General features: G+C 36.5%; 1 protein-coding gene across 3 annotated transcripts in view; it reads left to right on the forward strand.

Annotated features, from left to right (window-relative positions):
* Window positions 1-14,563, forward strand: part of PDE7A (phosphodiesterase 7A) — a 123,158-nt gene that overhangs the window by 46,549 nt on the left and 62,046 nt on the right. The window contains exon 1 of one of the 3 annotated variants that reach the window (XM_049633334.1): window positions 7,960-8,382. The exons of the other annotated variants lie outside the window; for them this stretch is intronic. Within the exon in view, the coding sequence (XP_049489291.1) occupies window positions 8,323-8,382 (60 nt within the window). The 5' untranslated portion in view covers window positions 7,960-8,322. Of the gene's footprint in view, window positions 1-7,959; window positions 8,383-14,563 lie in introns of those variants that run through there. 3 annotated transcript variants of the gene reach the window in all.

Below are 14,563 nucleotides of genomic sequence, written 5' to 3' on the forward strand. Positions count from 1 at the left end.
CAGAGATTTATTCTCTCATAGTTCTAGAAGCTAGACATCACAAATTAAGATGTCAGCAGGGCCATGCTCTCTTTGAAGTCCCCAGGGGAAGAATCTTTCCATGCCTCCTCTGGTGGTTGCTGGCAATCCTTGGCATTCCTTGGCTTGTAGATGCATTATTTCAGTCTCTGCCTCCATCTTTATATGGCCTTCTCCCTGTGTAGTTGTATGTCTGTGTCCAAATTTCTCTCTCCTTATAAGATCACCAGTTATATTGGACTCAGAACTCATTCTAACCCGGTATGCCCTCATCTTAATTACATCTGCGGAGAACCTGTTTCCAAATAAGGTCACATTCACAGGTATCCAGAATTAGGACTTTGACATGTCTCTTGAGGGAACACAATTCAGTCCCACAACAACATATGGTATATTTGTCCATTTATGTAGCTCTTCTTTAATTTCTCTCAAAAATGTTTTAAATAGTTTACATTGTATAGCGCTTATTGCACACATTCTATTAAATTTGTCCCTAAGTATTTCATGTTTGTGGATGCTATTGGAAATAATATGTATTTGTTTGTTTGTTTGTTTTTTGAGAGAGAGAGAGAGTGAGTGAGCATGAGCAGGAGAAGGGCAGAAGGAGAGAGAATTCCCAGCAGGCTCCACACCAAGCACAGAGTCTGACCCAGGGCTCGATCCCATGACCATGAGATCATGACCTGAGCCGAAATCGAGAGTCAGACACCTAATTGACTGAGCCACCCAGGTGCCCTGGAAATAATATTTTTTAAATTTCATGTTGCAAACATTTTTCATTGGTATATAGAAATACAGCGATTTTTGTATATTGGTCTTATGTCTTGTGACTTTGGTAAATTTTAGTTCTAATAGGGTTTTTTTTGTAGAGTTTTTAGGATTTCTACATAGGCAAACTGATTGTCCTGCAAATAAAGACAGATTTTCTTCTCCTTTCCAATTTGTATGCCATATGTTTCTTTTTCTTGTCTTAATGCATTAGCTATAACTTATAATACTATGTTGAAGTGGTAGAACAGACATCCTTGCCTTGTTCATGATGTTTGGGAAAAAGCATTGTTTTTTGTTGCTCAGTATGATAATGGTTGTAGATTTTTCATAGATCTTCATAAGGTGAGGAAATTTTTCATTTATTATATTATTAGTAGGAGTGTCTATCATAAATGGGTATTGAGTTTTGTTAAATGCTTTTTCTTTGTCAATTGAAGTGATTGTATGATTTTTTCTTTTAATATGTTGAATTACATTTAATTGTTTTTTCAAACATTAAGCCAATTTTGGATTCTTGGGATAATTTACCCTTAGTCATAATGCATTTCCTTTTTATATATTGTTGAATTTGATTTTCTAATGTTTTCTTAAAGACTCTTGTGTCTTATGAGGGGTTTCATCTGTGGTGTCTTTTTCTTATAATGTTTTTGGTTTTGGTATCAACTGATTTTCAGCAATTTTGTTGTCATATCTTGGTGTGGTTTTGTGTTTTTCCTATTTGAAGTTCATTGACCTTCTTCGATATTTGGATTGGTAGTTCTCATCAAATTTGGGAAATGTTTAGGTAATTTACACTGCTCTCTTTTTCTACTCTCTTTATTCTGCTGTTAAGCCCAACTGTGAATCTTTTAATTTAGATACTATATTTATCAGCTACAAATAGTCCATTTTTTTTAAGTTTTAATTTATTTTTTCATTGTTTGCATGTTTTCCTTTAAATCTTTGAAAATATTATATATAATAACATTTTAGAAATTATTTTCTACTAATTCCACCATCTTGATCATTTCTAGGTTTGTTTTTATGACTTTTTACCCCTTGGGTTGGGTTACCTTTTCCTGTTTATTCTCCTAATTTGTAATTTTGTCATTCTTAAAAGAGTGTTGAATTTTGATCTGGCAGACAGTTTTGTTACTTGCTGATCAGCCTGATCCTTTTCGGCATATTATGAGTTTTGTTAGTGTGGGTCTAGAATGGTGTTGTTCAATAAAATTTGCTGCATTGATGGACTAGTTTTGCCCTTCTCCTAAGGTAGGGCATTTCTGGGGTCTCTGTGGAATGTCCCAGATATTCTGTGAGAGCTCTTTACAGTGGTTGGTTGCGACTCATGTCTCCTTTAGTAGTTCTTCCCTTGGTTATTCTCCTGGCCTCATGGAATCTCATACTGTACATAACTAGCTTAATATTTAGCCAAGGAGTCAAGAAGATTCACTTTCAGAATTTTAGAGCCTATTTTCTTCACACTTTCCCTCTTTGGTACTCAACCTACAAATTTCAAGCACTTCAGCTTCCCTGAACTCCAGTGTCTGATTCAATTATAGTATTATGGAATCTTGGAATTGGCAGAGAGCATGAAGATCATTTGTCCTAGCCTGTCCCATAACCTCCTTGACAGAGGCTTGTTTGAGGCAGCTCTTCTCAATTTACATGGCTCAAGTTGTAGAAAGTTCTTAGATAGTAATATTGAATCAAATTCTATTTTCCACAAACTTACTGCATGTTAGTCTTATTTCTACCTTCTGTAATTTCACCAAAAAAAAAAAAAAAAAAGCCAAACTGCCTAGATTATTTTACCTTATAGCTGTTTAATACCAATTCTGCCCCTCTTTATTTCTTTGCCAAAAGCATCTCCGTTCATAATACTGTTATCCCTTATGTATATTATTCTTATCTGCATTTTAAAATGCCATGTATGGGGTACCTGGGTAGCTCAGTTGGTTGACCATTTGACTCTTGATTTTGGCTCAGGTCATGATCTTAGGATCATAGGATTGAGCCCTGTGTCAGCCTCTTCACTGAGCATGGAACCTGCTTAAGATTCTGTCTACTTTCTGGCGCCTGGGTGACTCAGTCGGTTAAGCATCCGACTTCGGCTCCGATCATGGTCTTATGCTCTGTGAGTTCAAGCCCCATGTCGGGCTCTGTGCTGACAGCTCAGAGCATTGAGCCTGCTTCGGATTCTGTGTCTCCCTCTCTCTCTCTCTCTCTGTCCCCCATTCATGCTCTGTCTCTTTCTGTCTAAAAAATAAACATTAAAAACAATTTTTTAAAAAAAGATTCTCTCTCTACTTCTCCCTCGGCCCCTTCCCTGACTTGTACACTTGTACACATACTCTCCCTAAAATTAAAAAAAAAATTAAGATATAAGGGGTGCCTCAGTGGTTCAGTTGGTTAAGTGTCTGACTTTGGCTCAGGTCATGATCTTACAGTTTGTGAATCCAAGCCCCACATCGGACTCTCTGATGTCAGCACAGAGCCTGCTTCAGGTCCCTTGTCCCCCTCTCTTTCTGCCCCTCTCCCACTCACTCACACACGCACACTCTCAAAAAAATAAACATTTTTTAAAAAATAAATAAAAAATAAAATGCCATATATGTATGCATCTTCCAGTGTGATACTCAGACTGAACTCAGTCTCATAAAAGTGGTCTGTATTGAGAATAATGGAACATCCTCTATCTGGATACTTATTTGACTTTCAGTGTCTCCTAAGATTGCCTTTAATTACTGTCTCTTATTTAGAGATTAAACATTCTGACTTTTTTTGTTATTTGTAATTAAGCATGCTGTTTTATCCTTTGCATTTATATGCAGATTTGATATGCATTTGTCTGATCTGCACCCCAATAAATGAACTGTGGAACTGGACGAGGTCAAAAGCAGAGTTCTGTTAGTTACCTCTAGAATTCTTCCACTAGTTTGATATCAAGTACTTAATCTCTGGGTATGTTTTAGTCAGCTAGGAGTCTGCCTAAATGTAGTGTGGGGCTCACATTGCTCTGTTTTTTTTTTAAGATTGCCACTAGAGACTTCATGTTCAGCTTTGCTGAAATTAAGGTGTCCCCTGTTTGTGACATTCTCCTGGTCTAATAATATACCAGTAGTCTTACACTTACAGCATGCACGTTGATGTTCTTTTTCTAAGTTCGTACTCTATAGATCTGCACTACTGTTTTTTCTTCTAAAAATTGCGACCACTTCTACTTTTCCATAATTTTTAATATATCATGAACAATGGTTCAATATGCAAATCTCAGTTCTTTTAGTATCATAAGACAGTTGTCTGTAACAGAAGACTTGAATGTTTTGTAAAATGTCAGGGTGCTTTTACTGCTTCCTCCATACTCTAGGACTAATCGCATGCCCATTGTCATCAACTACTGAGATACTATGTAACAAAAAACTTAATTCGGAGCTGTAAATCAATATGATACAAAGGTCTTAATTTACTGGTAAAATTCCCATGTTACCATAGTTCTAAAGTATTTTTGTTATTGAAGCTTCATTTTTTGTCACTTTCATATCTCTTGAAATTCATACCATTTGAAGAAAAATAAGCCCTGATATGTGGATTTGAACAAAAAACCTGCTTTGACACATTATTTGCTATGAAAATTGGCTGGAATTCAAAATGATAAAAGCACAATTGGAAGGTTTTGACTATAGTGTTTATATTTTTCTATTATAAGTTTCGTTATAGTTTTCCACAGACACAACATTTGTATAAAGAACTCTGGGATAGGCTATTTCTGTCCATGAGAATCCAAAATTATAGACGCTGATGTCAATGCAGATGAGGGTAGCCTAATTTGGTTAAGGGAAGGACATGCTGAGTCTCTATATGGATAGCTAAAGGCTATTGCCAAGATTGACAGGTGTCCTGTGGGTGGCAGAGAGCCCCAGGGATAAAATTTGCACTTGGATTACTTCTCTAAAACACAGTGATCAAAGTCAATGTCTTTTCTTTCTATTGATCACAGTTTTAAACTATTTTAAAATAGTCTGCCTTTAATACTTTGATTTTTCAGATATTAGCCCCAGAAAGTTAAAAAAAAATTATACTTTGTTCTTAAAGTATCAAATTCTGTTTTTGGAAGCTTAGTTGTATCCTGGGCCTTAATTTTTCTAGTATAGTCTGATTTTTTTGTTGTTGTTATCCTTCCATGTTTCACTAACGCTTTGGGGTGAGAAAAGTTCATGTAAAAGGATACATGTGTCATTAGTGTAAAAGAGGTAGCTTTTTCTTTATGGAATAACTTACATGATTCAATCTGGAAAGATTAATATTTAGAAGAATTTTCTATGAAATAAACATAATGTAAAGGAATATTCATACTAATTTGATAGCAGCTTTTGCTTTTATTTCATCTTATTGAATTTTTTATTAAAAGAAGTCTTGTAACTTATAAATTAGTAGTAAATATCTCATATCTCACAAAAAGAAAAAAATTTAAACCTAATAGGTCCATGCCATTAAGAGTGTTAAGGGTACTGTTTTAAGAAAAAAATTACATTGCCTAAGATTTTTGTAAGATTTGAATGATGTACATGTATCATTAGCAATGAAGGATCTATGGGTTTTTTTAGGCATAAATTCAATACTGTTTCTATTCAAATAGAGAATGTTCTAATTTGGGAGGCTTGTGTCCTGATTATCTCTGTATTTTACTGTTAGACATACAGTAGAAATTTAAGAAGAGGGTGCTGGGAAAACCACTTTAGGGAGCCAACCTATTCACTAGTGTGAACAATGAATGCCAAGACCCTAGCTCTCCTAGGCCCTAGACAAGCACAGTGCAAGTTGCCCTCATAGATCCGTGTGACTTCAGTTAAGTCTTTTGTTGGGTTGAAGCTGGAGTGATTAGGTCAGTATCCTTCTTGGGTCTTAAATATCTAATTCTGATTTGGCAAAAATTTACTGAGAGCTGCTATAAGCGAAGTATTCTTGTATGACACTCTTGTAAGTCCTGTGAAGGTGAGGAGTAGAAGGGCCCACGAAGTGGTGACTTGCCCTGGCTCACTCAGCTCTTGGGAGTAAAGATGCAAAATAAACCCAGACTCTTGTCTCTAAGACTAGTAGAGTTTTGAGATGGTGGAAATAAACTCTTGACAGAAATTTCACTTAAATGAGAGAACTGTTAGGACTGCCTTTCTTACTGTCTTTTTTTTTTTTTTTAATTCTGTATCTCAATTCTGATTCTTGCCTTTTTTTCCTGTTCGAGCCTTCCTTTGTAGACTAAATGAAAGTGCAGATTCTTGAGCTCACCGTTAACCAAAAAGACATTTATAAAAATATTTAAGTACTGTACTGAAAACAGCAATCTTGTATTTGCTTCTCAAAATTTGACTCTTTAAGTAGCTGATTGGAAAGGAAGTATGAAAATGAGATGTACTCCTGGACTGAGCATCACGGTGTTGGGCTAATTCAGAGTGTGCAGCATGGGCTAGAGTGGCAGATAATGACCTCAAGTCTGTGGTAGCCACTGGCGCAGGCTCCACGGCCCCTTACCCATGGCCACCAGCATTTCTCCTGAGACTCTGGTGAATACGCGTTCTGCTGCTCTGTCCTATCCCTGGGCATCCTTTCGGTTTGGTTACTGGAACCCTACTAGAATGCAGAGAGTAATGAAAGACCCTGACAATCTCATGTCACGCTTAGGTTCCTGACAAAAAAAGTCTTCTCCATTTGTTCAAGGATTGCATTACAGCTTGTTAGTTCAGTAGCAAGAAGAGATATACATAATGTATAAGGTAGAGTGAGAAATTTATGACCATGTGTTATAAACGGTTTCAATTTAGGAAAATTTTGATTTAGATCTGCTAATTTAATTTATGCTTCATTTTGACAGGTCTAGAATTAACTTTTCTTTTAAATAAACTCTTCGTACTGAGGATTGGATCATGAAAATAGCATTAGTATTTGACCCATTTGGGCTATTTCAAATATTTTAGAACCATCCTTTGTGTGGTGTTGACATGCAGATGCCTCTGTCTTGTCACGGACTGCAGTCTGGCAGTACTGTCACGTCCTCAGTATTTCTCCCGCCAGCCCCCTCTCTTCATCTCTACCACCCAGCCTAGGCTCATGTCCTCTCGCCTGGACCTCTGCAGTGGCCTGTTAACTGCCTGGCCAGCTCTACCCCACAGAGCTGTCCTTGACCAATACCTGCTGAAGCTCTTTAGGGTAGCTTTCAGGATGAAGACCAAACACCTTCACATGGCCTCCGCTTTCGCTCGCCCTGGGTTCTAGCCGGCCCTGTTCTTGCCATCTCTTCTTACTGTGCTTTGTTTCATCAGTTCCTTGGCCATCATGTGTTGTGGTGTCTACACAGATCACTCTTCCTGTCCTCTTCATGTTCTTGCCCCTTCATTTCAGCTCAGGGACATTTCAGGAACTGTGGGAAGAAGACCCTCACCTCTCAATTAGGTCAGATCCAGGCTGTGTTGGCAGTTCTTACCTCCACTTCATTGTGGACACTTGTTACATGTGCAATTTTGCACTTATTTTTGTAGACTTTGGTTACAGGAGACTCTGACGAAACTGTAAGCTTCTCAAGGGCGGGAGCCATTTCTGTTTTCATTGGGTGATGATGCCCTTGGCATCTAGCACAGGGCCTGGTGCATAGGAGCAGCGTAGTAACTATTTGTAGAATACTTGGATGAAAGTTTCAGGAAAGACTTTCTCAGCAGTACTACCTGCAACCTGCTGGCTGCTATGAGGTCATGAAGGTGGATGAATATAGGCACACTTGGCTAATAGAGAGTTCACTCACCAGCCAAGAAAAGGCGACATGTACTGAAAAATATTGTAATTATAAACAAGATGGCATTTAGGACGTAGAGATAATATACTTTTAATTGTCTGAAAATGTGCTGTTAGACTGGCCTTTGTCAATAAATGCTAAATGAGTGAATTATAATGTTAAATAGGGCCGGCAATATTTATGAAAGACTCTAACATTCATAAAGTAATCCTAGCCCTAAAGGAAATAAAAAGTCAAACAAATTCAGTGTTAAAAGTTGAAAAGAAAGAATCAAATGCATTAATATTTTTAAATGCCAGGACATTATACTTGTGAAGCTTGTCTATGTGAAAGAAATTAGGAAATTTTTTGTATTGCTAAACATTTTTGGGAAGTTGTGTCAAAGCACTCTGTTTAGTATTCAGATGTAGAAGTCTTTGGGGGTAGCCCGAGACCTCTTCTGTCTACATTTTGTGAGACTTCTGTCTACATTTTGTGAGAGTGTCAGCTCTAAGGTTTTTCCTTTCCTCTTCCAACATTACTTCTGCTCTCCCCCAACCCTGGGGTTGTGGCATTAAGCACGCGCTGGGTAGGAAGGCTGGCTGGCAGCGCCTTCTCAGAGGAGTCAGGTGATCGTTGTTTGAAGGCAGCTGCTTGAGGTTCAAGGCAGTCAGTGTCCCCTCTCTTCTGCCTCCGGACAGCTGGTTATTATCAAACTCATAATAAGTCTTCCTTACTCATTGCCTGCTGGAAGAGGAGGGAGATTATGCAGTGGGCTTTTGGTTGATCCAATGGGAATTACATTGATCTGGTGTCTGGCTGTGGTTCTTATCAAGTGGATCGCCTCTAAGGTAGGCCATCTTTATTTTTAGGATTGTGACGTTCATCATTAGTTTATATATTTGATTGGAATAGAATTACTATGAATTTCTTTTGCTTCAGTTTTTATTTTTCTGATTAAAAGAGCTATGAGTTTTACCTGTCAGCTGAAAAGCTTAATTGTGGTTAAGCGTGTAATTTTTATTCTTCCCCCCACCTTATTCCTCCTTTTAAGGGCTTTTTATGGTATCATTCCTCGGTATTGAAGTAGCTTCCCTCAGTATCATCCCCTTAAAGAAGTTTTTATAGTTATAGAAATATACCTTTTAAGATTAAATAATTATTAAACAATTTATAGTTTTGGTATACATATTTTAAATACTTTTGGAGATAAGAATTTCCTAATACTTACGTTTAATGTATAGTTGTTAAGAATTTCTGAACAGTTAGGAACTTTTTAAAAACTAAATAATAACCTCTCATGTTCTCTGTTAAAGTGATACTGCTACTAAGATGTGTACCTAACTTATAATATGTTGGAAAAAATGTAAGATTTATTATGTGTCTGTTGTTTTTGAACTTGAATTCTGAGGATCAGGATTCAGAAATGCTTCCATCTAGACAAAAGTCTCAAACTAAAGTAGGAAATATTTAAGATGACACTATGTGAAATTATTTTTTCTATACTTGTCTAAAAATGATTATATCTTTCTTCCATCATGCAGCTTTTTTCTTCCTGTATTAAATTGAAGAATATTCACTTAAGATTTATAAGGCCTATCAGTATTTGCTAAGTAACACAAAGCTTCCATAAAGTTAAATTTCTTTTCCAACCAGGGTTTTAATCCTTGATACATAATTTTTCACATTTAAGCATAATGTTTTGAGCATAACTAACTGTCCCTTATGTGAAGTAGTCTTAGTGAATATGATTGAAGAAATCTCTTTTTAAAAAATCTCTTAAAAAAAAACAACAGTGTACTCAAATTTTTAAAATCCTTGTGTTTTGTAAGTTAAGAATTAATTTTGTTGCACTGACAGCTGTTTACTCATTGTTTTTAAAGGATTAGTTTACCAAGTTATTGAATGAAGGTCAAGTTAGTACTAATAACACGTTAATTGAGTTGTGGATGTTTTCAAAGACTTTTTACTTTTTTTCTAACCAGCAAAAAATTAAGTTTTTAAACAAAAAGAATGTTAACATTTTAAGTTTGTGTTATTTTTTGAAAAATATAATGTTTGCATAGTCCAGAAGAATGGGAAGGATACTAATTATTCAGTAGATCGATGCAGATAGACAAACACCAGCATGTTTCTCTAGCGCGTGTAAGATGAATATGCCCTTAAAAAGCTCATTTTACTACATCAGAGAAAACTGCTTTTAAAACTTTGACTGGACTTGCATCTTTTGTAGTCTGGTGCTGTTGTTTGGTAATGTTACCAAAAAACGTATTTAGTGCTACTGTTGATTGAACCCTTTGACCAGTGGTTTACAAATCCACAAAACGGAGCCAACAAAACCTACCTTGTGAAGGTCTTGTATGGATTGACATTTTGTATGAAAGCACCTGTAACAGTTCCTCACCCACAGTAGGAGTCCAGCAAGTGTTAGTTAATGTATTATTACTTTTTCCATGTAAGGGAAATAAACATACTTTTGCACAGTAGATCATGTTAGTGGAAAACTTAAACAGGATAAAAACAGATAAAAATATCTTTGCTCGGTTTTTTAAAAGGTCTGTCTTTAAAAATTATGTATTAACTAATATTGGAACAATTTTTACACCTTTTGACATTCACTTCATAAGTCAGATCTTTGGTGGAAGAGAGATTCATCCTGATTTAAGATGAGCAAGTGTCTAACCGGACACTCAGAAGTCCTGTTGGCATGGCAGTGGATACTTTGGAACCTTAAAATTTAACTTGTTTATGCTGTGGCTGTCAGTTTCTGATTAGCTCAGCCTCGCCCATGTTTTGACCTATACTGGTTTGCTTTACAAGCTGTTCCCAGGATGGCTAAATTAGAAAAGTCACGAGTAGAAGCTTCTCAGTTATTTCCATTCACTGGTGAGGTGAGGTGGAAATGTGGATGATAGCTCAGAGTGTTTTATGACTGTCAGTGACACAGGATTTGGATTAACTTTGTTTTATTATTTTTATTAAAAATAGAATTTTACTAGCAGATGACTTTAAAATGGTAATCTTTAAAAAATATGTGTTACGTCTGTGCTGCAGTGTTGGTGTATAAAGCACTCATAACTATGGTTTAAAATAACTAATTCTAACATGCAAATCAAATTTTTATTGTTCTTCATGATTTACAGTATATTTTTCAAAAATGTGTTACTTTAGATTATTCTACCTCAATTGCTTAGTGAGAGAATTTAATATTTTTAATAATAATATTTTTAATCTTGGTCTGTGAGGAGATAAATGAATGAATTATCCCTGAGGATATATTTGTTGATGGGTTCAGATAGATATATTTTAAGGTCCATTCTTTAAAATTGTCTTATTTGAATTTATTTTATAAGAGTTATGTGTGGTTTAATGTAGCATTTAAACTATTTTTGGATAAAACTTAAATTAGTAATGAATAGAATAATTTGAATAATTTGTACTTCACCAAGTAATTTAACATATTTAAAATTCTATTCTTTTGCCAGGTTTTTATGATTAATATAGACCTTATCACTCTTATTTCTAAATTAATGCCTCTATAAATAAGTCTAAAGGGATTACCTTAAAAGAAATTTAGTATGCCATAGATATAATTTAGATTCTGTTAACTAACTAGTTTTTGACTTACATTATTTTAACAGAGAACTGATATTAGTCTTTCTCAGTCCTTATAATGAGATTTTACATTCCTAATTAGTGGCTGTTTTAGTAAATAGTCATCCTATATTAAAGAAGATAGTAAGGCCAGTCACTTTCCTAAAGAGGGCTGTTAGAGATAACAAGTTACAATTCGTTTTAACAACCTGTTTATCCAAGTTGTTATTGGACACTAGCAGGTTAATAGGTGATGGCCATGACAAGCATTCCATAGTGATATCTATAGTTTCATTAATATGTCCTGGCTGATAGAAATATTTATTTCCACATGTGTGCTCTCTAGTCTACTAGGTTTTCCTCTAATATGGTGGTATTAAGGGGAGGCCTGTAATCTAATAAGCTAAATGTCTTAGGGGAGGATCGACAGCAAGTATGAGAGGTGCCTTTTCATACCAAGTGATTACAGTGGCTGTTTGCTCCAGAATAAATAGTTTACCCTGAAACTGTTTTAATTTACACTGCAGTAGGCTTCCTTCGGATAGTACTCTGTTGGTAGAAGACACTTTAAGCATGATGCTGCTATGAGTGTATTCTGTATGATTTAGTCCCTTGGGATTTTAGATCAAGCTTTTTTTCTTTATAGCTTTCTTTGTAGTAGATTTTTATTTTACTTTTTACTTTTAATTTTATTTTGTGAATATATAATAACTGCACATGTTACAGAATTCAACAGGGGAGTCTAGGTGTCTCAGTCAGTTAAGCATCCAATTCTTGGTTTTAGCTCAGGTCATGATCTCACAGTTTTGTGGGTTCTAGCCTCACGTTGGGCTCCGTACTGTCAGCGCAGAGCCTGCTTGGGTTTCTCTGTCTCCCTCTCTGTCCTTCCCCCACTCAGCTGTCTCTGTCTCTCTCTCAAAAAAGAGAAAGAATTCAACAGATAAACATTGAAAAGTCCTCCTATCTCTGTCCCTCAGGCTCCCTGGAGACAATCAGTGTTAGAAATTAGAAATTTATCTTTGTTTGAAGCTTTTTTGTTTTTGTAAGGATACCTGAAATTGTGTTAAGAGTTTAATTGACATTTTTCTCTTACATGATAAGCATTATAAGGAGATGATAATAATGATTTGGGGAATTATTTTGCAAACTAAATCCAAGTAAGGGCTATAGATAAAAGTAAATTTCTTTATAGTGATAGTGGTAAAAAGATTATTTTTCCTTGAGATTTCTAGGCATGTGTTCAGGAGTTGTAAATCTCATGCCAGAATTTTGTGAGGGAAGAAGATCATTAATCTGATTTGTAGAAATATCTCATTGCTTTAATGTTTATTACTTTGGTTAATGAAGTCAAGCATCTTGTGTTTATGGGCTTATTATTTCTTTTCCTGTGAATAATATGTTTATGTCCGACCTGTTTTCCACACTATTATTCATCACTTTCTAGTTGATTTGTAAGGCACTTTTTTGTTCCTTCCATTTTTGGATATAGTAGGAGGAAATTTGCCCTTTGTCATGTCTATTGAACTCATTTTGATCCATCTTTCATGACTTCTAGACATGTCTTGTAGATAAGTTAGAAAGGTCTTTCCAATAGGTGGTTTGATCAGTTTTTTTTTCTAGATTTTGAAATCTGTCTTTATATCAATTCTGGTATTCATGAGTTTATTCATCAACTTAATAAATTCACTAATTTATTTAGAATCTACTAAAAGCTACTGTTTTAGGGGTCAGGGGTACCATGGAAAATCAGACACAGTTGCTGCTCTTGTGGAGCTTCCATTTTAGAACGAGCAAACAAAGATAGCCATATACCAGCTAAGTGTCATACAGAGCAGGAAAGTAGGGCTATGGGAGAAGGTGGCTTTCAGGTGACTTTTGATTTGGTAGTCTTGGAATGCCTCTCTGGAGAGATGACATTTCATCTAGAACCTGAGAGATAAGAAGAGAACAGTGATGCAGTGATTCTGGACGAGAGAACAAGTATAAAGGCTGCATCTGTCTGTGGTGCAGTTGAGGAACAGCAAGGAATCCAGTGTGGCTGGGTCGTGGTGGTGAGGGTAGGTCAGAGGACACAAGGACCGAGAGGTAGGCAGAACACGGAGGCCTTTAGAAATCGGAGCTTGTGGCACAAAAACAGACACATAGACCAATGGAGTAGAATAGAAACCCCAGAACTAGACCCACAAATGTATGGCCAACTGATCTTTGACAAAGCAGGAAAGAACATCCAATGGAAAAAAGACAGTCTGTTTAACAAATGGTGCTGGGAGAACTGGACAGCAACATGCAGAAGATTGAAACTAGACCACTTTCTCACACCATTCACAAAAATAAATTCAAAATGGATAAAGGACCTGAATGTGAGACAGGAAACCATCAAAACCCTAGAGGAGAAAGCAGGAAAAGACCTCTCTGACCTCAGCCTCAGCAATTTCTTACTTGACACATCCCCAAAGGCAAGGGAATTAAAAGCAAAAATGAACTACTGGGACCTTATGAAGATAAAAAGCTTCTGCACAGCAAAGGAAACAACCAACAAAACTAAAAGGCAACCAACGAAATGGGAAAAGATATTTGCAAATGACATATCGGACAAAGGGCTAGTATCCAAAATCTATAAAGAGCTCACCAAACTCCACACCCGAAAAACAAATAACCCAGTGAAGAAATGGGCAGAAAACATGAATAGACACTTCTCTAAAGAAGACATCCAGATGGCCAACAGGCACATGAAAAGATGCTCAACGTCGCTCCTCATCAAGGAAATACAAATCAAAACCTCATGCCAGTCAGATCCACACTCAGATATCACCTCACGCCAGTCAGAGTGGCCGAAATGAACAAATCAGGAGACTATAGATGCTGGAGAGGATGTGGAGAAATGGGAACCCTCTTGCACTGTTGGTGGGAATGCAAATTGGTGCAGCCACTCTGGAAAGCAGTGTGGAGGTTCCTCAAAAAATTAAAAATAGACCTACCCTATGACCCAGCAGTTGCACTGCTAGGAATTTACCCAAGGGATACAGGAGTACTGATGCATAGGGGCACCTGTACCCCAATGTCTATAGCAGCACTCTCAACAATAGCTAAATTATGGAAAGAGCCTAAATGTCCATCAACTGATGAATGGATAAAGAAATTGTGGTTTATATACACAATGGAGTACTACGTGGCAATGAGAAAGAATGAAATATGGCCTTTTGTAGCAACGTGGATGGAACTGTAGAGTGTGATGCTAAGTGAAATAAGCCATACAGAGAAAGACAGATACCATATGGTTTCACTCTTATGTGGATCCTGAGAAACTTAACAGAAACCCATGGGGGAGGGGAAGGGAAGAAAAAAAAAAAAGAGGTTAGAGTGGGAGAGAGCCAAAGCATAAGAGACTCTTGAAAACTGAGAACAAACTGAGGGTTGATGGGGGGTGGGAGGGAGGGG

The sequence above is a fragment of the Panthera uncia genome, chromosome F2 (assembly GCF_023721935.1).
Source record: "Panthera uncia isolate 11264 chromosome F2, Puncia_PCG_1.0, whole genome shotgun sequence".
Classification (NCBI taxonomy): Eukaryota; Metazoa; Chordata; class Mammalia; order Carnivora; family Felidae; genus Panthera; species Panthera uncia.